Genomic DNA, 25,384 nt, shown 5'->3' on the forward strand with positions numbered 1-25,384 from the left:
CTGTCCTACGAATGACGATGGACTGTTCCGTTACTGAGCTGGACGATTTGGATGAACTGGTCCAGCTCCGACTTTCCAACCTTCTTTAAAAGGTGAGAGGAGACGCGTAAACACAGACTGCCATCTGGCGCGACCTTTTCATTCTTGTTCTTTCGGCCGTGTTTCTCGGGGTTTGTCGAGACTACCTAGATATTTTCGTCAACGTTTGTGCTCTTTCGATCCTCTCGTGGTGTCGAGAAGAAGTGAGTTTGTCACTCGCGCAGAAATGTCCTGGAAACCCTTCTTCACATGCGTGCTGCTCGCAAGCACCGCCCTCGCAGCTCCAGGCTATAATTTCAAGGCACTGCAGCAGTGTGTCAGCGGTGCTCTGGCCGCAGGGGGAAATGTCGCGCAGCGTGTACAATCGCCCGCAAACGCGACCTGGGACGATGCCTATGTCGGTGGCATCATGTGCGTATCTCAAAAGGTTCTTCGTGCAGGAAACTGCTGACTTACCGTCTTCTAAAGCAAGCCAGAAACTCCCGCCATGATTGCCTTCGCCCAGAGTTTCACAGAGGTGGGCGCCTTGATGGGCTGCGCCAACAGCACTGGGTACCAGGCCGTTCCTCGATCAGGACGACACCAGTAAGCACCGTCAAACTCTTACTGCCCACTCTTTCTGATTGGTCGATGCAGTTTCGAAGGCTGGTCGGCACTCAATGGCTCTCTGGTCATCGATGTCTCGTCTCTCAGCTATGTCAATGTCTCCAGTGACCTCAGTAACGCGACAATCGGGGCCGGCACAAACCTTGGCCAAATATACACCGAGTTGAGCGTGGTGAACAAGACGTTTCTCGGGGGCATCTGTCCCACTGTGGCTCTCGGAGGATATCTCGGTGTGGGAGGATACAGCCTTCAGCATCGAGCCCTGGGGATTGCGGTCGATCAGGTGCTCTCATTTAAGGCCATCTTGGCCAGCGGCGAGCTTGTCACCGTCTCCCCCACCTCCCATCCAGATCTGTGGTTCGCTGCCCGCGGTGGTGGCCAGTATGCCTTCATCGTCGAGGCCACCGTCAAGATTCTCACCCTGCCACGATCTGCCATGGTCGTGGGGTTTTATAACAACTCCGATACCCGTTATGAGGTGGCTAGGAAATGGCTGGACTGGGCTCCGACTGCGCCAAAGGAACTCACCACCCAGTTGAACGTCTATAACAACCGCACCCACCTGATCGGCTGGTACCTGGGCGGTTCTACCCAACAACTCCGAACGGCTCTGAACACGTCGGGTCTTTTGGATGTCGCCGACGGTGTCGTGTCCATCGACGGGAATTGCAGCACGGCAAACTCGCGAATGTACTGGCAGGACTCTTCGACCAGGTGCACCGACGATGCATCAGCATACCAAGCATTCCTCAAGGTCTACAATACCGAGTCGATCAACCTCGCACCGATCCAGCCGGCTTTTCGCCTGGACAATACGCCAGCCATACCGTCGGAGCCTGTGGCGGTGCCGTGGCCCCGCTTTGGTGTCATCAGCAAGACATATTTCACCCAGAAGAGCAGGCCCATCACAAACGACACTTTGAAGGAGCTCATCAACAGATCCGCGGCGCTGAGTGACGACGCTGGTTTCTGGGGCGAATGGACCAGCTTCGGCGTCGCGGACCCGACCACATCTTCCTCGTTTCCCTGGTTGAAAGAGGCACAGGCTCTGCTGCGGATCGAGATGAACTCGCCAAAGAACGTCTCCGCGTACAACCAGAACCGGGCCTGGCTGCTGGACTTTGAAAAGTTCCTGCGCCCCAAAGTAGGGTACGTATCTGTTTTCCAGTCGACAAACTCGCGGTGTATCGTTTCAAAAGGGACTCAACTGACTTTCTTGATTCTCGTGCAGAAACGCGAGCTATTCTGGATATGTCGACGTCGACATCAGCATCAATCCGCTGACGGCATTCTACGGCAACAACACCTGTCGGTTGATCAGCATCAAGAAGAAATATGATCCCAGCAACTTCTTCCGAAACCCGTTCTCGATCCCAACAAAGGTACCCAAGGGCATATCGTGCTGAGCTTGGAAGCCGCCACGGTCAAGGTATGCTGGATGTGACAGTGATTTGGCCCTGTAAGATAGCCAATTTGAAATCATGAGGAACAGGCGAAAACGGTCGAGGGTAGACAAGTCAGAATGCAAACTCTGGTGAGATGACAGAAATGCGCACTCAGAATGGCCTTCATGAATCGCCTTGACTTGTGAGACTTCTGCCCCGAACACAAAGCAGAAGCGAGTAGACTCCTGATTTTTAGACCAAGGGAGCTGCTGTTCGTCTACTGTGCAGGTCATTCGTAAAACGGTATCACCGGCTGGGTAGCACGGTCGAAAGAAGGCATCGGGCAATCACCGTGCGGTATGCGCGAAAAAAAAAGCCGTCAGATCGAGGTGAAGCAGTTCCATGTAGCAGGACAACTCCTCACGGCGAGGCTCTCTGATGTCGGCAAAACGTCAATCTCAACAGCGGACCAGTGGCGGATCGAACCAATGGCAATACCAAATGTGCCACAAGGCTTCGGTCACCGTGTAGTGTTTCGGTCAGAAGCTGCCCATGAGACACTGAAGCCAAGAGGCCGTCCATTCTTACAGATTGAAGATATCATAAATATGCCAATGACATCAGCTCCATTCGGACATGAAACTTTGGGATATATCACCGTCAAAATCTCAACTTGAAGTTATCTTTCAGCAAGTCTTTTTCGAGACAGGCACGAGACCATTGTCTTGATTTGTTGATCTTCACCATGACCGACTTCTGGCCCAAGAAACCCTTCTCCATCGCCATTGTTGGCGGAGGTCTTGCCGGCCTCAGCCTGGCTCGGGGCCTCCTCCGCCGTGGCATCAGCTGTCAAGTCTTTGAGGCTGCACCCGCCTTCGCTGATATCGGAGCGGGTCTCAGCTTTGCTCTCAATTCCCTGGAGGCACTAAAGGCCGTCGATCCTGACTCTTACGAATGTTTTCTCAAGCGGTGCAGCGAAATGTCAGAGAAGAAGGACGTGTACATGACGTACCGAGATGGGAACGCAGAAGACAACCACGCGCTCACGACACTGTACTGCAAAGGTTCTGGGCAGCAGGCCGTGCACCGTACCCTGCTGGTCAAGGTCTGGACCAACTTCACACAAACAAGACTGACAAATATTCTGATAAAATTTTAGGACATGGTGTCCCTAATGCCCGATGGTACGTGGCACATGGACAAAAGGCTGACCACCATCGAGGAGAATCTTTCCGGCGGTGTTACCTTGAGCTTCGAGGACGGCACAATGTTTGACGCCGATGCTGTGGTCGGTGCGGACGGAATCAAATCCAAGACTCGCCAAATCCTCTTGGGGCCAGACAATCCCGACGCTAAGCCGAAGTATTCGGGAGAGTTCGGTTACCGCAGCCTCGTGCCCATGGAAAAGGCTGTAGAAGTTCTTGGGGAGGACTTTGCAAAGAACGGCAATGTTAATATCTCCGATGGTGCCCTCACAACTACATACCCCGTCGAAAAGGGGACGATGCTCAATGTTGTAGCAGCACGGAACCAGCCGACCTGGGACGATCCCAACTGGGTCATTCCAGCAAACAAGGAGACGGTCGAGGAAGAATTCAAGGGAACGGGACCACAGATGCAGAAAGTGGTGTCGCTATTGGAGAATCCGCAGAAATGGTCCCTTTGGCACCACCCAGAGGCCGCGACCTTCTATCGTGGTCGATTTTGTATTATTGGCGATGCTGCACACGCGGCCACTCCTCACCAAGGCGCAGGTGCCGGGCAAGCATTCGAAGATGCTTTAGTTCTCGCTCGGCTGTTGGCGGATGACAACATCAAAACAGCTGATGACATTGAGACCGCATTTGCCGCATTCGACGCCATCCGCCGCCCACGGACTTTAAAGATCGTCGATACCAGCAGGGAAAACGGCATGATCTGCATGAAGAAGGGTGAGAAAACCGGCACCGACCTCGAGAAGATCAAGAAGAATTTAGACCACAGATTTGATTGGATCTGGTACGACGACCTCGAAAGGCAGGTCGACGAAGCCAAAGAAAAAGTGAAGGAACTGAAAGGTGCGGAATTCGAGGTAGACAAAAGATCTCCCTCCCAGCGCGAGGCTCTTGACGAGTCGTCTCTGGAAGCCTCCTACCGTCCTGCGATTCTCAGAAATGAGAGCCTTTCGCTGCTTGGGTTTCCGGCAGCAACAGCGGTCAAGGTGTGATTTGGAAAGATTCCATGAAGCCGAGGATTTGTTCTCGATCAGCCTTGAGGGGTTGAGGTCGTTTGGGAAACCATTAGCCATGCCATAGCCACCTCCAAAAGCCCTAGATAGACAATTCGAGATGTCGGACTGGTAACAGATCTTCCCTTTCCCTGACAATGGTCTCATCTCTCTTGCCGAAAGCCAGGCGTCGAATCTCGATATAGGAGCGAAGCCGAGCAAAGTCCAGAATGGCCGAAACCACCCGCTCAAGAAACATGGAGGGCCTGGACCGTAGGATCCGTCATTTTGCTCTAGTCTTGAGCTCAACCCTTACATGCGAAGATATGCCATCAAATCTCGATCCCCAGAGAGCCATCTAGAATGGCAAAAGAGATCGCAGATGTGCATTTCCAAGCATTTGGGATGGATTTGTTCGCCCACACGAATCAAAAAGCCCATGTGTGAGCAGTCACAATGCTGAGAATTGACCGGCGAGCGAAGTTCGGTGGATATTGGGAGTTGCTCGAAATGACAACGATCCACAGGGGGACGAGAGCCCATGAACCACAGTATCTGCGATCCTGGTGGCGGCATTCGGTGTCGTCATATTCTAGATTCGCCGGACAGTAAACACACCGGACGCTTTTCACCTCTGCTTCGGTCCTCTTTGGATGGTTCGCCTGACGTGCTGCATGTGCCATACGCGAGAGATTGTGGAGAAGGTATGCACCTGAGCATTGCTTGAAGACCTCACGAAGTTCATCGATAGGGTAAGTGTCTGCGAAAAGACCAACGGCATGAGACGTCATCGTAGAATGCCCGCTCTTACATTTCCCTGCTCCCCTTGCTGTCTTTTGTCTCCAGTGTTATCGGTGGCCGATAAATCGTAGACTCAGTAGGTTTCGAGGGCTGTTGTGTGAGGCTCCGTCAGTAGAAAAACAGGCTGAAGACGCTCTCTACTCCCATCCCTAATTGTATTCAGCCTTCAGATCATCTGGATTCACTGTCCCCCACAAATGTGTCTGCCATTCTCGCGTGCAGACCTTCCGACCACGATGGGACAGGACATCAAGGTCCTCCTGTTCGGAGACCAGTCGGAAGAAAGATTCGACGAGCTGCGCGAAATAGTCACAGTTACCGACAATCCTCTTCTGAGCGCTTTCATCGAAAAGGCATATTTGGTTTTACGAGACGAGGTTACCCATCTCCCTTCGGTGACGCGGGGCCTGCCTGGCTTCACGAGCATCGAGACGTTGCTGTGGCGGTATAAGGAGGCCGGCGTTCGACATCCAGCGATCGAAAGTGCCTTGGTGTGCATCCATCAGATTGGTACTGTGTTGAGGTATGTACATGACATCCAATTGCTTGAAAGGTTGGAAGTTGTCGTGTTGTGATTTTCGCTCCTCAGGAGGCACGTGACATGCCAAGCCTGACTCGGGTTGAAGCGCAGTTCGGGCTGCGCCTCAAGCAAGAATCATGTTGTTTCATCTTCCTCCACATCAGCCACACTTCTCTCAATGGAATCTCCACTAATCTCTCCCTCAGATACTACGGCGATGGATCAGAAATCTATCCCAAGCCCGAAGATACCAGACTTGTGGCCTCCTGTACCGGGCTGCTCTCTGCTGCCGCCGTCAGTTGCGCCCATACCTATAGCGAGCTTGTCTCTGTCGGCCTCGAGGCTCTCAAGCTTGCATTCCGTGTGGGATCCCAGGTGACCCAGGCGTGTGATGAGATTGATCAGACGTCGCTGCCAAGCAGTTGGGCAGCCATCTTCCCTGGGGTAGGAAAAGAATCAGCTTATTTAGCCCTTGACGACTATTACAAGAAAACGGTAAGCCAATGCAATGCCGCCCCTTCGTGTTGTGACTCGTTTCCTGAACAAAGACTCCTGCTGCAGAACATCCCGCCAACCAGCCGACCTTATGTGTCTGCTACCAGCACCAACTCGGTCACCATCAGCGCTCCTCCAGGAGACTTGGAGAGACTGATTGAAGCTCGCATCTTCAAATCTTGTCGACCCATTCGGCTGCCCATTTTTGGGCCCTATCATGCGCCTCATTTCTACGGTCACGAGACGGTGACCTCTTTGGCTGCTTCGATCGATGATGCGAGTGCCAGTGAGTGGAACGTGCGAATTCCCATCATCAACAATGGCAAAGAGTATGCCTACGAGGCGTCCAATTTCCGCCAGCTTATCGAAGATGTCCTAGAAGACATCCTTCTGAAACCTCTGCATTGGGACAGGCTGTGTACCAATTGTGTAGCCAGCGTCTCCTCGGCGGAACCAGAGCAATGCCGCGTCGTACCAGTAGGCGCGAAGAATGCCTCCGCCAGCCTGGTCAATGCCCTGAACCATAAGGCTTCATTCAAAATCGTGGTTGATACCCGCAAGACGGAAGCCGCCGACAAAACCACGGAACCCAGGCCAATTGGAGGTCTAGGCAAATCCAAGATTGCCATTGTTGGAATGTCCGGCAGATTCCCCGATGCCATGAGCCCGAGCTTATTCTGGGACCTCTTGAAGAAAGGTCTTGACGTTCACCGTGAAGTGCCGCCCGACCGATTTGATGCCCAAGCACACTACGATCCAAGTGGCAAGCGCAAAAACACAACCCACACACCATATGGTTGCTTCATCGAGCACCCTGGCTTGTTTGACGCCCGCTTCTTCAACATGAGTCCTAAAGAAGCAGCTCAGACAGATCCCATGCACCGATTGGCTCTACTGACCGCTTACGAGGCGCTCGAAATGTCCGGCTTTGTTCCTAATAGAACCCCTTCAACGAGGGTTGACAGGGTTGGGACATTTTTTGGCCAGACTTCTGATGACTGGCGAGAGATTCAAGATGGACAAAACATCCAAACATATTTTATTCCTGGTTGGTTCTGTTCTCTCTTTGTTTCGGTATTTGCCCGTTCTAACCCCATACAGGAGGTGTGAGAGCTTTTGCACCCGGAAGAATCAACTATCATTTTGGCTTTTCGGGGCCCAGCTTCAGCGTCGATACAGCATGCTCTTCTAGTCTTGCTGCAATCAATATTGCTTGCAACTCCCTATGGCTTGGAGACTGCGATACCGCCCTTGCCGGTGGTCTGAATGTGTTAACTAACCCAGATATCTTCTCCGGTCTGTCCCGTGGCCAGTTCTTGTCCAAAACGGGCAACTGCAAAACATTCGATGATGCAGCGGACGGCTATTGTCGTGGAGACGGGGCCGGCACGGTCATCCTGAAACGTTTGGAAGATGCTGAAGCGGACAATGATCCAATTCTTGCAGTCATCCTTGGTACAGGTACCAACCACTCTGCTAATGCAGTCTCCATCACCCACCCTCATGCGGGAGCTCAGGAGTATCTCTTCAAGAAGGTTCTCACGGAGTCTAACCTTGATCCTCATGATATTTCCTATGTCGAAATGCACGGTACCGGGACTCAAGCAGGTGACGCCATCGAAATGGAGTCGGTCCTAAATTCATTCGCCCCAGCGGATCGACAGCGTCCTCCAGACCGCCCACTCTATCTAGGCAGTGTGAAAGCGAATGTTGGACATGGAGAGGTATTCTAGAATACTCTTTCCGATGGAAATGATGCTGATTTTATGGGTAGGCTGCTTCGGGTATCACTGCCCTCGTCAAAATCCTCCTCATGCTTGAGCATGGTCTCATCCCACCCCATTGCGGTATCAAGGGCAGTATCAATCATAACTTTCCCGATCTTGGGGCTCGCAATGTACACATTTCTCTCGGTCGTGAGACACCCTGGAAGCGACCGCAAGGTGGCAAACGGAGGATGTTCTTGAACAACTTCAGTGCCGCAGGAGGGAACACCTCGCTTCTCATGGAGGACGGAGCTCTACCTACTTTGGATGGCGAAGATCCTCGCTCCACTGCCGTCGTTGCGGTTACTGGAAAGACCAAGAAAGCTTTAGTGGACAACACAAGAAACCTGATCGAGTATATATCCGACGAAACTGTAGATCTCCCATGTTTGTCCTACACCACGACAGCCAGAAGAGTCCACTACTCCTACAGAACAAGTGTTGCTGGCTCCGATCTGACTGGAATTCTGTCAGGACTTCGAAAATCCTTGGAGTCTGAGCCAACCCCTGTTCCTTCCGGTGTCCAGATGGTGTTTGCCTTCACTGGGCAAGGCTCACACTACACTGCTATGGGCAAAGAGCTCTACGAAACCAACAACCAATTCCAAACCGATCTTCAACGCTTCGATCTTCTAGCTCGAAACCAAGGACTGCCTGCCATCTTACCCCTGGTCGATGGGAGCACTGAAATCGAGAAGCTTAGCCCGGTGGTGGTACAGACTGGAGCGGTCTGTGTTCAAATGGCGCTTGTTCGATTATGGCAATCCTGGGGTATCGAAGCAGCCGCAGTCGTTGGCCACAGCCTCGGAGAATATGCAGCCTTGCAAGCATCTGGTATTTTGTCAATCAACGATGCTATTTTCCTAGCGGGCACAAGGGCGAAATGCCTCGAGCAACATTGTACGATGAACACGCACGCCATGCTGTCTGTTGCTGCCTCAGTCCAGGAACTGGAGGGAGTCGTGGACGGTAAGACACTTGAGATCGCCTGCATCAATGGACCAAAGGCAACAGTGATCAGTGGAGAATCATCCAACATTGACAAGCTCAAGGAACATCTGTCCTCCAAAGGCATGAAATGTACCAAACTAGCAGTGCCTTTCGCATTTCACTCCACGCAGGTGGAACCTGCTCTGGGTGACTTCGAAGCTGCCGCCGCTGGAGTTACCTACAATGCTCCAAAGATACCGCTCATTGCTCCGCTGCTGGGCACCGTGGTCAACGAGAAAGGAATCGTCAACGCAAAGTATTTAAGACGTCACTGCCGTGAGCCGGTAAATTTCCTAGGTTGCATCCGAGCTGCAAAGGACAAGGGGATTATCAAGGATAAGACCCAGTGTCTCGAAATTGGCAGCCACCCAATCTGTGGTGGTTTGGTCAAATCAATCTTGAGCCCGACCACTGTGGCTCTTCCGTCATTAAAACGGGATGAGGATGTTTACAAGACTTTAGCAACGACCCTCTGTGGTCTCCATCAGGCTGGTCTCACAATCAACTGGAATTGCTACCACGAAAGCTTCCCTCGTTGTCAACAGACCCTGAAGTTGCCAGCCTATGCTTGGGACGCATCCAATTACTGGATTGAATACGAGAACAACTGGACGCTCAGCAAGCCTGGCATGGCGCAGATCCCTGAGGGTGAACAGTCCAAGAAGCTGAGCACAACCACAGTCCAGCGTGTCGTGGAAGAGAAATTTCAGGGTCAAACTGGCACTCTTACCACCGAAACCGACATTTCGAAGCCAGAATTGGAGGAAACGATCAATGGTCACCTTGTGAATGGCTCTGCCTTGACCTCTAGTGCAGTTTACGCAGACATGGCACTGACCATTGGTGACTATGTTCACCGCAAGTTGCAGCCCGAACTCGAGAATTTCGCGTTGAACTGTGCCAACATGGTTGTGGAGAAGCCTCTCATCTTCAAGGGTGGCGAGCAACTTCTCCGCGTCGACTGCAAGGCAGATCTTACCCAGGGTGTCTGCTACCTCACCTTCTACAGCGTTGGTCCCAAAGGACAAAAGCTCATGGAGCACGCCCATTGTGAAGTTCAATATGGCGATGTGGAGAGATGGTCTACCGATCTGGCTCGACAGAAGTACCTCGTGCAGAGCCAGATTGACCGGCTGTTGCAGATGGGCCAAACTGGTGCCCTCAGCCGACTCCAGCGAAAGATGGCCTACAAGCTGTTCTCTGTCCTAGTTGACTACCGGAACGCTTATAAAGGCATGGCCGAAGTCATTCTTGACAGTCCATTGCGTGAAGGCACCGCCAGAATTGAACTTCAGACGGGCAGTGCTGGCACATTTTACATGGCACCGTATCACATCGACTGCCTCTGCCATCTTGCGGGGTTCATTATGAATGCAAATGACGAACTGGATTCTTCACAAACCCTCTACGTCAATCATGGATGGGACTCTTTGCGCTTCTTTGAGAAGCCGTCACCGTCGAAGCGTTACCGTTCCTATGTCAGGATGCAACCTACAGGCCCTGGCTCCAAGGACTACTCCGGGGATGTGTACGTCTTCGACGAGGAGGGCAACATTGTTGGCCAGATTGGCGGCTTGACCTTCCAATACTTGCCCAAACAGGTACTTGATCGAGTTCTGCCACCAGCTAGTGATGCAAAGGCCGCTGCTTCAACCAAGGCAATCACCGGTGAGCCAAAGAAAGCCGCCCCCAAATCTGCTCCCAAGGCAGAGGCAGCTCCTAGCGAGCCAAGTGTCATGAGCCGGGCATTGGACATCATGGCCGAAGAGCTCGGTGTCCCTGTCGCAGACCTGACCGATGATACTGATCTCAGTGCCCTTGGTGTCGACTCGTTGATGAGTCTGACCATCTCAGGCAAGTTCCGCGAAGGATTGGACATCGAAATCCCGTCAACCTTGCTAGCCAATTCAGAAACATTCAAACAGGTCAAGGACCTTTTGTCTCAATTCGAGTCCCAGGATGCCACGCCGCTATCGCCATCTACAGTGTCCTCGGTGGGGTCGACTGAACCGTCGGGAAGTTCGACTCCGACCCAACTTGATACCAACTCCACGATATCGGACCCACAGAGTGATGAGAAACAAGCTGGAAAGGACGGTGAGAAGCTTGAGGCCATCCGTGTTGCCATTGCCGAAGAAACTGGTATAGACCCCAGCGAAATCACTTCCGACATGGACCTGGAAGCCGTCGGCATCGATTCTTTGATGTCCCTTCAGATCTTGGGCTCCTTGCGTGAAGACAAGGGTATCGACCTGCCGCCCTCGTTCTTCACTGACCACAGCACCTTTGGTGACGTTGAAAAGGCGCTGGGTGGAGGTAAAGAGGCTGCGAAGCCCAGGCTCCCGGCCAAATCCGAAGAAATGTCGACAGAACAGGTGGTTGCGGAAATGCAAATAAACAAGGGCCACAAGCTGGCTGAGCCGTCAAAGGAGCGGTTGCGCACTCCGGCCTCTGGCGCCAACAAGGCTTTCAAAGCATCATCGGTCCTGTTGCAGGGAAATCCGAAGACTGCCACCAAGACTGTGTTCATGTTCCCGGACGGTTCGGGCTCGGCGATCAGCTACGCTACGATCCCTCAGATCTCACCGAAGGATGTTGCTCTAATTGCCCTCAACTGCCCGTACATGAAGGAGCCAGAGGCCTTTGAGGGAGGTATTCCGGGAGTCACAGCACTGTATCTGGAGGAAATCCGTCGCCGCCAGCCCAAGGGTCCTTATATCCTGGGGGGTTGGTCAGCTGGAGGCATCTGTGCCTATGAAGCCTGCTTGCAGCTCTCCGCTGTGGGTGAGAGTGTTGAAAAACTCATCTTCCTCGATGTACCGTGTCCTTTGCCACCACAAGCGCTGCCATCTCGCTTGCATCACTTCTTTGACTCGATCGGACTGCTGGGCCAGGAAGGCGAAGCGCCGGGCTGGCTTATCCCGCACTTCACGGCGACCATCGAAGCGCTGAGTAGCTACCGACCGCGCCTCATGGACCCTGCAAAAGAAAAGATTCCAACCGTATACACCATCTACGCGCAAGATGGTGTGTGCAAGAATGACAACGACCCGCGGCCCCAGCTGACCCCGGATGACCCGCCACACATGAACTGGCTGCTCTTCAACCGCAAGGACTTTGGACCTATTGGGTGGGAGCAGCTGTTTGGCGGTTCCGACAACATCATCGCCCTTGACCCTGTCCCTGGTGTCAACCACTTCACCATGATGCGCGAGCCCATGGTCGAAGAGCTACCTAGTCGCATTCAGAAGGCCCTGGGTGTGACTGGCGAGTGATGCTCATATCACAGGCACGTCACTACCAGGGCGAAGGGTCCCTTTGTAAGTAAAGGTGCCAGAAAGAGAAATGATTTCAAAGAAGAAAATCCACGAAAAGAGGAAAAGCAAAACAGATGTAATCAGAGCACCCCTGGCTTGGATTGACTTGAGACTGCAAGAGCATGTCGTGGGTCCAGCTGAGTTAAGACCAAGTCAGCCATTGCCCACCTCTCCTCATTAACCCGGGGACTCTCACGGTTTATTCAGGGTTTAGAATTTTGGCACTGGGAAAGCCATGGCGGTCGCAACAGCAAACGAAAAGATTGCCATTTTTTGACACAGTTGGCGCTGGAGAAGGAGTCGTTCGGTATGGGAAGGAAACGAAGCTGGTATCTTTCTTCCTTTTCTCAGCCTCATCCCATCTTTTTTTGGGGGGGGGGGGCCTTTCTTCCCTCGCTTTACTTTGTTATACTCTCATCCTTCCCCATCCCCTCACTTTAAAGGCACTGGGTGCATCTTGGCTAGACACCACATGTCCTCTCCTCGGCAGTATATGGTCAGATTGCGCAGTTAGTTGAGTCGAGTCGAGTCGAGTTGACAGATGGCTTTCGGGTTTTATTTCTGCTTTTTTTTTTCTTCGGGACACTTTCGATAGAATTTGGAGAGAATTTCAACGAAACGTTGGGAATTGAATTCGTTCTTTTCGTCCTTTGACTTTCTAAAGAGCTTTTGACCCTCGACTTCTGACTTGACTTGACCTGACTTGACTTGACTATCAATGATGGAACCTGTTCACATCCATGCATGACCTCGTCCCACATTCACGTCCACTGACGCACCCACTTAGCACAAAAAAAAAAAAAAGAAAAAGAAAAAAAACTCACAGAACTCACGCATTGCACGAAAAGTTTTCGGAGTCGAGGATGTATGCAGGATACGATGTACGATATGCAGTACACAGTACACAGTGTGAGTGGGAGCTCGTATTCGTATTTCGGTCATGGCAGTGATGGTGATGGTGATGATGACTGTGATGTTAATGGTGACAGCAGAGGGAGTAGTGTAGTGTAGTGCAGTGTAATGCACTGGCGGGGGGAGATCATCTTGTATAGCATACGAGTACGAGCAACGAGTTACAGGCTAGATGCGATGAGGGATCAAAACCAAACATGGCATCTATCCAAACAATGGAAAACTGTCGGCAGACACGACAGCCTGTCCGTTGGTCCATCTTCCATCTGTCCTTCGATCCCTCCAACCCTCAATCAGTCGACCAGACGGACATCGCTGTACGGATCAATTCCCCGCGAGAAATGAGGTCTTAAAATCCAGAAGAGGAAAGGAAGAAAGAGGGAAAGGGAAAGGTGGTCACAATCCACGGAAAAACAGGCTTCGTTGTCATGGAATACACGACGAGAGACAGACAGAGAGAGGGCAGCCGCGGCGTCCAGGACGACAAGCATTTGAATCCAACTGTCCGGCCTTGTCGTGGTCGTTTACCTTTGCTTTTTTCCCTCTCTTGGCATTTCAGGGCAGCATACGACGTTGGGTCAGGAGTTCTTGGTCTGGGCGATGGCAGCTGTGAAAGAGAGCATCATATCAGCATCAAACAAGAAGATGGTCGGTGACACGCCACGGGGTGTGTCCTACCCAAGAACCGGATGGACCCAAGTCGCTCTCAAAAATATCTGATATCGTGGGTAGCCAGGGATTCAAGGCGTACGAGGTATTCCAGTGCATATCCCGAGGAGAGAGAGCGAGATGCCTGTACCGGAATGAGTACCGAGTATACCTTTCGATTCACATCGCCCAATGAGACCACACGTGCCTCAGTGCTGTCGGGTGGGAGGAAGAGGAGATAACAAGACCCAAAGCCCTTTTGACATGTGAAATTGACCATCGGAGGCATCTCCTGGTTGATCCCACTCCGATCAAGCCTGGCACCAAGCTTCCTCAAGGCCCAGAGAATCCTTCGCGCATTCTCCATCTCAAGAATACAAGAATAAAGGCAGGAATATGCCATTCCGGTAGCAGCAGGAGGAGTAGATTGGGGAGGATCGTTGGAGGCGGGGTTGACCACCTCGACTGGCCGTGAGGTACGTGGGTACATTGGAGCGAGGAGGCGCCGGGGAATTGGCGGACAGTTTTCATACCCCTGTCTAGACAATGGGGTCTCTGTTCTCTGTGCGAATGTGGCTGACCTCTCGAGATGTTGTGTCGGCTTTCCTCCTCACAGATCGAAGCAGCCCGCTACTTACACAGGCATAGTAATGGTCGCCCCTGTCAATGCTCTGCAACGGATGTGTTGCTGCTCCTGACTGCCGACGGAAGAACACCATCGCTTATTCGGTTGATGGTCGCTGCTAGTATGCCTGATCATCGTGTCCTACCGGGAATCCTGACAGCCTATCCACGTCGGTTAGACTGGTCCCTGTCATCGAGTCAGTCCTTAGTCAGGGCTGGTAGTGACTGGGTTCGACACAGGGTGGAAGCGACTTTCTGTCGTGTCCTGTGTCCACATATCATCTATTGATCGATAGACCTCGTTAATATAAAGTTCCAGGCGTGTCCTTGTCGAACCGATCACAAACAAACTGTGAGCGGCCCTAATCCTCCGGCAATCATGGGTGTCGGTAACTGTTTCATGGTGGAATCATCCGTCGTACAGGCACAAGGCGCTATTCCGAGAGAGCATGGCTATCTCCAAAGACCTAATCTAGGTATGATCTGCACCACCAGGACAGCGTGCGGCCGCGGGGGGTTTTCTGGACCCTTGGCGAACGTGGGATATTCGCTAAAATATTGCCCTGATTTGTGGATCGGCCTTCAAAGTTGTCATTCCTTCTGACGACGTCCTGCTACTCGTTCCGGTTTCTCGAGCTGTGTGCTGTGTGACGACTCGAGCAATGCTGGATCGCCGGCGACCAAGGTGTCTCAATTAGAAGTCATGTCTGGTCGCTTTTTCCTTCGGGATCGTCTCACTGATCTTCTAACCGGACGATCATCCACTGGTTGTTCTGCAACCTACGCGTGCCTTAGCATAGGACTTTCTAGGGCAGCGAAGAGCATCCAAGCGCAACTGTGGGACTCGTAACCCATGAAACATATGTCATGCTGATCCCGGTGCTGTCCTCGTATCTTCTGTCATACAGCAAGGCGTTGCGTCAGGTCACTGCCTTTTCCTTGGTGTTCCTGGTGGTACAAAGCTTCCGGCCTGATGACGCTACCTGGTGGCCTTCGGTGAGATCCTTGTGCTGTCCCAGCGCTCCAGAACGATCTGGCAAAGGCTTTCGGGACCTCGATCCAGAAGTAGCTATGAGCGTGAATCCCGATAACCAACGCAAAGCTAGCCCAGTCACTAGTAAACTTTATTACTTTGCCTTTGGGTAAAGCTCACATATGTCGGTCGCACTGAATGGGATTTGAACAAACTGCTAGCCTCAATTACCTGCATGACGATAGTCTGTCCTCAAAAGAGTGTTGCTTCCTCAAGAGCTCGGGCCCAATTCGCCGTAGCATGGGCGCCAGGGATGACCGGCTCTCTCTTGCCGGGGGTGGGCCAGTCCTCTAGAGCCGATACATCGTCCACTTGCTGGGGGCTGCCCCCCCTGGTGGAAGGAATTTGTTCATAGTTCTCCCCAAATCGATGTTAGGCCCCATGTTGTTAATAATTTTAACCATGTAGGGTGCTGAGGTGAGCTCCGAGAGAGAAATCAATAATGGTGACAAGGTTCTGCGCATACCATTCGCATTTTTGTGTATGTTGGAAAGATCTTCGAGGTTGCTGCTGCGAGCGAGGTTTGGACGGGCATACCTCGTACAATTCCCCATCTCCCTTCGATAGCAGGCCCAAAAGTCATGGGCAGCACGGTCAAAATCGTTGGGCAAGGCATCCATGCACGACACTTTGGCTTGCATGGCATCCAGATGAAAAGCATATGCAAAGCATGGACACTCACACTCGTCGTTCACCACCAGCCTATCGTACCTGCTCACTTATCAGTTCACTAGACCAGACCGGTTACGATCGACGAGGCGCATGTTCGCCGACCCTGTCCAGTGGATCCCTGAGGCTCGCCAATGCTGCAGTTTAATGGAAGTTAGTTGTACCCCCATCGCCAGGTACTCCAACAAAAGTAGATTCGTGTTGCCTGAGTCTTGTTTATGTCGAGTTTCTTCTTGGACCAACAACTTGAGCTCTTCACCCAGGTGCCCAGGGTATAGCGGAAACGGAGCAAAGGGTACGGTCTCTGTGGTATGCCGCAGCTCATCCGGCTCTCCCCTCGGCTTATTCCTCCACAACAGTGTAGGTTTAAGACAGAGCTTGGTGGAGCCTTGTTCCAACTGGGAAGCACCTCCTGCAGCCCCCAAATGTGCGCCAGTTGTGGGCAACTGTGGGAAAGTGGCGGCCGTTAGGAACTCTCCGGAGTCTATTTTCGGGTGCGTTGTCTGCTTCGCTCGCTTTGGACCCCAGGAAACGTGGTCTATGCCAGCGTCCTGCCTCGACATTTGGTTGTTGTTGTTGTCGTTCAGCCACCAAGTTTGCGGACCACGGTCAAGGCAGATTGAAAGCTAGCTTGACAGAAGAAAGCGTTTGTATCCGTATTTTCCGTACTGGCAGCAATCCACAAGCCGAACCACTGCAGCCAGACCGTTTGAGATGCACGTCAGACGGTCCTAAGCCTCTTATATGTAACGCCCAGCGCTGATGGCTTTCTGCCCGTTCAAGGTTGTCCACCACAAAAGCAATTGCCCACCCTCCGGCTCCTTTGGCCGCAACGCCTGATTGACGGAGGATGATGTATGAGACTTCCGGTTGCGATTCAGAGGCAAGAGCCGGCCCTCGGCGACCACTCGCCACAATAAGAGCCTAAGCGGTTGATCGACATTGTGGTGGCACAGTAGGCCTCGTAAGCAGAGCGAGGACCACAGGCAGCCAAAACATCGGTGCACTTTTACATAAGAAAGTTTCTTGTGAGACGTCTCGAGAGGCTTTGTTTCTGTCAGATGCTGGGAGGGCAGAGATTAGTGGCCACATCCGAATCTGGCAGTTTCGGCATGAATTAAGCACTGCCTGAATCGTAGCGCTTCAATTTGGTAACTCAGGGGGAGTATTTGCCATTGACACATATCAAGCTGACCAACATTGGTGGGCAGATCTGAAGGAACCCCTGGTCATCCAATGGACTCGACCAATTGAGTTTGATCATCAGAGCAGGCACAGCTGTTTTGAGGACAGTTGACGTGATACTAGCCCCCCCGGTGAGATCAGTAGTTATCTCCCCTGTTACCCGTCGAGGAGCTTCCGGATACAGGCTGAGTGGTTGAACCACTTTTCTTTTCTTCTTGGACACAGGATGGCATTGCAACTCTATCACGGAGTCGGTGCCAATTTGGCTGCCAAAGCTTCGCGCTGGACAAGTCTGAGAGGATGTTGGCGGCACATTGGACAGAGGCCGACAGGAATTGGCACAAAGGCACCCAAGCGCTGCCCATACATAGGCCGATGGCAATTTCGATTTGTGGCGATATCTCTCCCAGCTGGTGTCCCTTACCCCAGAGAATGGTGGGGAAGGAGGTGCATGTCTGGTCTGCAATACGTGGCTCCGTTCAGCTGCCCATGTGGCTCAAGCTGAACGACGACCATGGTCGTCCTGCAATGTCGCTCGTCATGCACATGGTACTTGCTTCGCCATCCCATGAAAAGGATGCTTGTCAAGTTGCATACAGGTTTTGCCGATCAAGGCCTAGCTCGCCAATCGCCATGATATACGATTGCCCGAGGGGCCCCGAGTTGACCGTTTGGCTCAACAACCACTTCACTTTTTCTGCATCCTTCGCGAATCCTTTACTCCATATCGCTCTGATAGTGAAGTCTGCCGCAGGCACCCCAAATAACTGATCGAATTTCACTTTTGCATGCACTCAGCCAAGATTGGGCATCCTCGAGCAGGCCCGGTCTTCATTCTCAGCACATGTTACCTCCCAAGGACATGTGCGAGGCTGGATATTTCAAGCCCAACACACAGGCTGAGAATGGAACCACCTCCCTCGCGAGTCCCAAGACGATGGACACCAGAGGAAGATGCGGTCCTGCGGACAGAGGCAACCTACCAATGTAAGTTGGGACGTTCGCATCTGATTGGCCACGAGACCCTGGAAGCTGATAGAAGACCAGTAATCGCTGCTGGCTCAGTTAGAGATTGGAACAGAATTGCAACCAAACTTCCAGGTCGGATGAACAAGGACTGCCGCAAGAGATGGAGCAAGATATCGGAGAATGTGAGGAAGGGTAACTGGTGTGTATCGCAAGATTCGACGCCAGCACCCGTACTGTACTAACACTGTCGTTTAGGGCAGCAGCTGAAGATGCGAAACTCAGAGACGCTGTTGCTGCAATCGGAACAAGGTTCGCAAGACTCGATGTCCACCCACAAATATCTCTCCGCTAAAAGGTGTCGACAGATGGACTCAAGTCGCAGAAATGGTTGGTACTCGACATGCTGATCGTAGGTCGCCTTCCATCTCTAAAGTCGGCTCCAATGTTGAAGCACGAACATTGACGACTAAAACCTCACAGAATGTGCCAAGCGCTGGACCCAATGCCTTGATCCTTCCATCGACCACAGTGACTGGAGAGAAGAGGAAGATAATAGGCTGCTAGCAGAGGTCGCTGCTTCTGGTCGAAACTGGAGGAAGATTGCAGAGTTGTTCCCTGGCCGTACCAAGTTGGCACTCAAGAATCGGTGTGACCAAGACTGCCCCTTCAATTGGCTCTTCACTTGTGCCTGCGACTAATTCACTCCTGCAGGTACACGGCTCTCAGACGAAAGCAGCACACTCAACAGATAGCAAGCAATAGCCAGAGTCCTCAGCCGCACCCAAGTTTTTCCTCCCAGGTCCATCGATCAGGGAGAGACGAATTGATGCAATTATCGGACGAACTTCCTTCGAGTGAGGAAGAGATCTGTTCTTCGATGGGATCGACGAGGCCGCCATCGCGGTCCTCGAACCACAGCAAGAAATCTCAAGGCCAGGCTGACAATTTCAATATGGCCATGGATCCGTTATCGGGTCTGACCACTCCGGCTAGCCATACCGACTCAAGCGAGTTATTTCAGTACATGCCGCACACTCCGAATCAGAACTTCGGGTTTCAACATCGCCAAAGCATCGACCATTCGCTTCTGGACTCAAGCAACTTTTCACCCTTGAATATGTCGATGAGCGAGCCTATGTTGACACCTCGACCTGAATACATGCCAACGTCCATGCTCGATGCCACGTACCCGGTGCATGCTTCAAGTCTCCCAAATGAGTGGCTTTCAGGAGGTCCGGCGTCGAACCAACACATCCATGGCTTTCCATTCCCCGAATCTTTTGATATTTCGTCCATGAGTGGTAGCGATCGACATTATATACCTCAACAAACATCTTCGAGGAAGACTACCATTGTGCTCGAGGATATCGAGGAGACCACGTTGAGCAAGGTCATGAATATCCTTATCCAAGAGAAAGCAAAAGTGAGGATGGAGACAACGCACTCGGACCGATCTTTAGAACGCAGGTAAGGAGAGGAGGGCACATGGTGTGACGAGGATTCATTGTAACATGATCAAGTTGCTTCAAGCCCACTTTTGGGTGAAATAAAGTCGAGCGTCGGCGTTTGGGAGCATTGCGAATTGCCAAACGGCAGTCGGATATATGTGTATCCCTGGGTTCTTAGTGGATTGAAACTCGGACTGACGTCGTCAAGACCAAATCGGATTGCTGGGGGGTCGGAAGACATGCAGCTTGCTAGTCAACATGGCAATTCAATGATCTGCCGTGATACCAGGATATTGATGCTGTGACACATCCGACTTGAGGTCAAACAAGGACGTGGTGATCCCGACAAAGGGCTTAATAGGTTTGCTCCAGAACAACCCGTGTGCCACAAAGCAACGAAATAGGTGGCTAGTTGTTGACATGACTGACCATGGATTGCCGGCAATGGTCCGAAACCCGGTTTCCAGACAGACTTGTACTTCAGTTGCATTGAGTGGAAGCCGTGGAAGCTTTAGCCAGGCAGACCGGGGTCAATTCGACTCACTGTTGAAGGTACACACAAGTTGACAGGGATCACAGCATGTCGGCCAGGATATTCGGACAGGGAGCGCAAGAAGCCAACCTAAGTCTGTTTGGGTCTATTCCCGAGGAAGGCTGATAGATACCAATGGTCGGAACAAGACGCGGCACTTGTCCAGAGTCCGCTATTATGGAGGAAGGCATCTTCATCTTCTTCTTTCAGTAATCTCCAAGCGAGGCAAGGAAGAGGCCTGAGCACTCCTTGTCGAAGATGAAAATGCTCCTGTCCTATCAAATGTTGAATGTTGAGCTTGTCTATGCTGTAGACCTCATCGCAGCGAGGCTGCACTCCACAAAACGAAGGGCGTCTCAGAATTTATATCTCCGCTTTCACGAGATGGTGGCAGTACAGATGACGAAATCGGACAAAATGTACTCTGTAGGTACTCATTGACCATACGGGACCCTTTTTTTGGTGAGTCTTGTCGCATCGCATCGACCAGTTTTCGAGCAGGGTTTTGTCGATGCGAGCGGCGCTTGCTCGAGTCAAGATTCAACTGTCTTCAAGGACGATGTTCAAGTGCAAAGTCTCCAAGGAAAGCGACACTGGGTTTCCTCCGCAGGTGTTCGAGGACCGTTTCTGGTAGATAATCCGGATCTGATGAGAGGCTTGAGATGGGTTTGTGGGGAAGACGCCAGTCAACTATTAACTAGCTCGGCTCGCCAGCCAGATGGAGTGGTGGAGTGAATAAACGGTCGAAGGAAGAGAGAGGGCTCAGGTCCCGTGTGGTGTGGATATGGAGGTCATCGCGATTCACAAGCAGTTGTGCATTTCTTGAAAGCGGATTGTCAGCAATGCCCATAGGGAGGAAGGGCGATCTAATACATGAGTGGTGGTGGTGGTGGTGGTGGGTGATGGGTGATGGATGGTGATGGATGGTGATGAATGAGCCCCCCCTGGTGGTGGTGATGGGGCGTGGCTGCACATCAACTGCTGGAGGATGCGATCACGTGCGGACCTCGACCGTTGAACCCCTCCCGTCCACCAGCCTCGCTCTGTGGATGCTTTCAAAAACGACCTTGGAAAACAAAGACAATGTCATACGGGATACAGACACCAATCAAGGGAGGAGAGTATGTACTATATATTTACGGATTGCGTACGATTTGGGTTTACGCCAGTCCAAGGCGCCTAGAACTCTCCTTGCATGCGTGGAAAGAAGGGGGACACAGAAGAACAATTCGTGGGAAACAGTTGATTGATAGGGGCAAGTCAAATACCCCTGCTGGTCTAGCTTGGCTATGGCTATCTCTCGCTGGATAGAAGCAACACAATGCCACTGACCACCACACCAAGTGCCGAGAGCTCCATGGCTGCTGATCATGTTTGTCACCACCTGCTCGTCGGTGGAATACATATTCGACCTCGCAGTCCCACTTTCTGCCTCATGGATCCAGCTCTCATGCTGCGCAGCAGTTCAGGCTCCAGACCACTGACGAGGCAAATCTCAACCTCGATTACGACAACATATAGAGCAAGTATTGTGGCGCTGAAAGTGATCGACTCGGGGCTGTGCAATTCCAAAGCAGGGGAAACGGGTACTTTGCACCAACAGACGCCTTGTCCAAGGGTTCAGCATCTTGTTGCCCGAGAACCGCAATCTGCTGGGTCAGATGATGGGAAAGAATCCAAACTCCGGTTGTCTGCAGGGCTCGCCGATCTCTGGTCAGTGACATGCCTCTGACTGGAGAGCCTGCAGTTTGTGCCGCCTCTGCTAGAATAACCGGTCTTCGCATAGTTTGGACGCGCTGAGAAATCCAAACAGGCACCACAAACTTCGGAGCTCACTCAGGCCGAGAGTCGGGCCCCCGCAACTTCCGCGTCCCCTTTTTCGTTCTCGTCAATTGAAAATCATGCCTCCACTGACATGGAAGAGCTGGCCCGTGACGAATTCGGCCTCTGGACTCGCGATGAAGCTGATCATGTGGGCGATATCTTTCGGCTGACCGTACCGCTTCACGCATTGCTTTTCCATGGCCTTGTCAAATATGGGTTTCGCGTGAGGAGAGCTCCAGGTGGTCTCTGTCATGACGAGGCCTGGAGACACGACATTGGCCGTCACCCCCGGACCGGCCTCGGCAGCGGTGGCCCGTGTAAAGGCAACAAGGGCACTCTTGGATGCCGCGTAGGCCGCCAGGCCAGGTTCCGGGTGCGAAACGGTGCCAGAGGCTATGTTGACGATCCGCCCATAGCCTGCTTTCTGCATGTGTGGAAGCACCGCGCGTGTCAGATAGAAGCAGCTGTCCATGTTGACCATCATGACCTTTTTGTACTCTTGCGTCGATTGCTCCAGGAGGGGGCAAAACGGGTAGATGCCAGCGATGTGCACGAGGACATGGATTCCGCCCAGTGAGGAGACCACTTCGCCGATCATGGAGCTGACTTGTTCTTCCAACGCCAGATTGGCGACCCGATAGGTCACATTCTTGCCTTCAGAGATGAAGTCTGTCTCGACCTTTTTGAGCTGTTGCTCATCCAGGTCGCCAAGCACCACATTCGCTCCCTGGTTGGCAAAGAGGGCCGCAGTAGCGTGTCCTATCCCATGCGCTGATCCGGTCACAAGCACCACCTGGTCGGTGTATTTGTCGCCGTAAATTTTAGACGGTGGTATATTAGCTCCCTGTTGTTCCATGTTGGCTAGCACTTCCTCAGGTTTTGAAGGTCAAGTTCCAGCTCGTCCTTGGTAATTCGAGAGATTTGCGAGTTCCATTGTGCCACATGTCCTTCTGCAGCGACCTCATATTGCAAAAGTATGCCGCCGTCGGTGACCGAGGCTGGAGGATCGTGCTGCTCGTGCTGCTCGTTTGGGTCATCGCCACCTCTTTCGTCATCTCCTGGACATGCATCTGGACCGACAAGTCCCTGTTGTCGTTTATGAAGGCCGCTGAGTCTGGGATTCGATGGATCAGAGGTTGGTACTCGGTACAGAGACACTTTTGGCGGTTAGTCGGCGAAGTGATCTGCGAGGGAGTGTTTGCTTGGCGCAGGATTGTTGGTTACTAGCCATGAGCCTTAAGAGAGTCCAGACCCATTCGGGGCTTTTTGTTATTAAGCCATCGACCTCTGGGGGGGCTACCTTGGGTGCTTCCAGCAGGGCAATAGCCGCGACTCCAGGTGGAAACATTGCCGAACCTCTTCCCTCTGGGTGCCCTCAAATGTTATGTGCTGTTTTACTCGGACGTAGGTCGGGCAGATTCAGCCTCGTCCTGTGAGAGGCCGACCGGACTGATGTCCATTTGTATAGATGCATCCTATACATGCTCTCAATAATGGATACAGGAAGCTCCTAAAAGGGCCTTGACATATGCAGCCAAATTGATTTGGTCACCTAGCTGTCATTCATTTCATGCATTTTTACGGCTGACAAACCCTTCAACAAGCCCAAAAACTACCGAGTACATTGCCCGCCCCCTACAACTGCTCATTCACAAACAGACCTGCCATACCCTGTCCCGTGCCGATACACATGCTGGTGACGAGGATCTTCTTCTTGGTCCGTCTGGCCTCGCTCAATATCGTGCAGATCTGTCGCGCTCCCGTGGCGCCCAAGGGGTGACCCAGGGCAATGGCGCCACCACGGGGATTCATCTTCTCGTGCTCGAGGCCGAGTGTGTTGAGACAGTAGACGGCCATCGAGGCAAATGCCTCGTTGATCTCGAAGATGTCAATGTCGTCCTTTGTCAGGTGGAATTTGCTGAGCAGTTTGGGGATAGCGGCCGTGGGTCCGATACCCATGATCCGTGGGGGAACGCCAGCGACGGTGGCGCCGCAGAATTTGGCCATAATGGGTTGACCGAGTTCGAGAGCTTTGGAGCGTTTCATGAGGAGGATGGCGGCAGCTGGTTTTGTCCCAGATCACGTCAGTCTCTAATTCACCCGTCCTATCGTAGGGATATCAAACGTGGGAAATGCTTACCTCCATCCGTGACCTGACTGGCATTTCCACCGGAGGTCTTGTCGCCGAATTGCGGCATGGCGGGACGAATCTTCAACAGACTGTCGAGCGTGGTGCCGTATCTGGGACCTTCGTCCTTGGTCAAGGTGATCTCATGGACCTCTCCCGTCTTGGGATCCTTGACCTTTGTCGTGATGGGCACGATCTCATCCTCGAACCAGCCGGCCTTCTGGGCGACCTCGGCCCTCCGGAAACTCTCGCAGGCGTACTCGTCCTGCATTCTGCGCGAGATGTTGAAGTCGTTGCCGACGTTTTCCGACGTCTGGATCATGGGCTGTGTGCAGTCGGCGGCTTCCTGGTTCGCCATGATCTCGGGGGAGAAGGGGGTGTCCTTGCCAGCGGCGTTGCTCATGGACTCACCGCCCATGGCGATGCCGATGTCGATCGACCCATTGGAGATCTGGTTGGCGATGTCCTGCACAGCCTTGAGGCCCGAGGAGCAGAACCGGTTGACGCTCGAGGCGGCGGCGGTATGGGGGAATCCTGCGGCCAACATGGCAGCACGGACCTTGTATGCAGCGCGCGGGTCGCCGACCTGTGCATCACGAAAACGGTGTCAGCCTTCTACTCTTCTTCTGTTCACCCATTTCCCGGATTTTTCCTGGGTTGTCATCTCTTACATTTCCCAAGCAGATATCCTCGACAATGGCAGGGTCGATTTTGCTCTTCGCAACGACTTCCTTCAGCAGCGCCCAGACAATGTAGTCGAGGTCGGTGTCCTTGAAGCCGCCCTTCTTGCCCTTTGCGAGGGGTGTCCGGATGGCGAGGGTGATGACAATGTCATCGGGGTTCTTCTGGGTGCTGCATGTTGACAAAAGCGCCACTGTCAGCGACTGCACAATCAGAGAAGCTACACAGGTAGCTCCAGAGCTGAGTTGGGTTGGACTGGACTGGACTTACATAGCAGCCACACCGGTCTTTGAGGAGGAGAGGTGCGAGAAGATGGAACCGAGTCTCTGTGTCGCCATTGTGATTTTCTTGCTCTGGATATACAGCTACAGGAGCAGTTTCAGATATGGAAGAGCAAGTAAGGAAGGATATGGAGAGGGAGAGGAAGAAGAAAAGGGAAAGAAGATGACAAAAAACGGTGACTTGACTGATTTGATGATTATGATCCCCAACTTTCAACTTGTCCTCCTCCTCCTACTCTTGACATTTATCGCCGGTGGACGATGTTTGCCCCAGATTATCGCCGCCACTTGACAACTTGAACCTCGGCATTATGTTCGATTATTT

At 52.5% G+C, this 25,384-nt stretch overlaps 6 protein-coding genes across 6 annotated transcripts; 4 read left to right on the plus strand and 2 right to left on the minus strand.

Annotated features, from left to right (window-relative positions):
- Positions 1-265: 265 nt before the first annotated feature.
- Positions 266-2,051, plus strand: AYO20_01601 (hypothetical protein; the record flags this gene model as incomplete). The annotated part of the gene is made up of 4 exons (XM_022639907.1): positions 266-450; positions 508-624; positions 676-1,794; positions 1,877-2,051. The coding sequence occupies 4 exons, from the start codon at positions 266-268 to the stop codon at positions 2,049-2,051; spliced, it is 1,596 nt and encodes a 531-aa protein (XP_022504295.1).
- A 724-nt stretch (positions 2,052-2,775) lies between these two features.
- Positions 2,776-4,236, plus strand: AYO20_01602 (hypothetical protein; the record flags this gene model as incomplete). Its single annotated transcript, XM_022639908.1, has 2 exons — positions 2,776-3,135; positions 3,190-4,236. 2 exons carry the CDS (start codon positions 2,776-2,778, stop codon positions 4,234-4,236), a joined length of 1,407 nt encoding a protein of 468 aa, XP_022504296.1.
- Positions 4,237-5,273: 1,037 nt separating this feature from the next.
- Positions 5,274-12,083, plus strand: AYO20_01603 (hypothetical protein; the record flags this gene model as incomplete). The annotated part of the gene is made up of 5 exons (XM_022639909.1): positions 5,274-5,560; positions 5,764-6,052; positions 6,119-7,100; positions 7,154-7,776; positions 7,827-12,083. The coding sequence occupies 5 exons, from the start codon at positions 5,274-5,276 to the stop codon at positions 12,081-12,083; spliced, it is 6,438 nt and encodes a 2,145-aa protein (XP_022504297.1).
- A 6,018-nt stretch (positions 12,084-18,101) lies between these two features.
- AYO20_01604 (hypothetical protein) lies at positions 18,102-19,636 on the plus strand (the record flags this gene model as incomplete). Its single annotated transcript, XM_022639910.1, has 6 exons — positions 18,102-18,183; positions 18,298-18,364; positions 18,421-18,474; positions 18,531-18,574; positions 18,646-18,811; positions 18,877-19,636. 6 exons carry the CDS (start codon positions 18,102-18,104, stop codon positions 19,634-19,636), a joined length of 1,173 nt encoding a protein of 390 aa, XP_022504298.1.
- A 2,397-nt stretch (positions 19,637-22,033) lies between these two features.
- Positions 22,034-22,825, minus strand: AYO20_01605 (hypothetical protein; the record flags this gene model as incomplete). Its single annotated transcript, XM_022639911.1, has 1 exon — positions 22,034-22,825. One exon carries the CDS (start codon positions 22,823-22,825, stop codon positions 22,034-22,036), a length of 792 nt encoding a protein of 263 aa, XP_022504299.1.
- Positions 22,826-23,604: 779 nt separating this feature from the next.
- Positions 23,605-25,116, minus strand: AYO20_01606 (hypothetical protein; the record flags this gene model as incomplete). Its single annotated transcript, XM_022639912.1, has 4 exons — positions 23,605-24,032; positions 24,110-24,683; positions 24,769-24,949; positions 25,049-25,116. 4 exons carry the CDS (start codon positions 25,114-25,116, stop codon positions 23,605-23,607), a joined length of 1,251 nt encoding a protein of 416 aa, XP_022504300.1.
- Positions 25,117-25,384: the final 268 nt, after the last annotated feature.

Source organism: Fonsecaea nubica, assembly GCF_001646965.1.
Source record: "Fonsecaea nubica strain CBS 269.64 chromosome Unknown Scaff6, whole genome shotgun sequence".
NCBI classification, from domain to species: Eukaryota; Fungi; Ascomycota; class Eurotiomycetes; order Chaetothyriales; family Herpotrichiellaceae; genus Fonsecaea; species Fonsecaea nubica.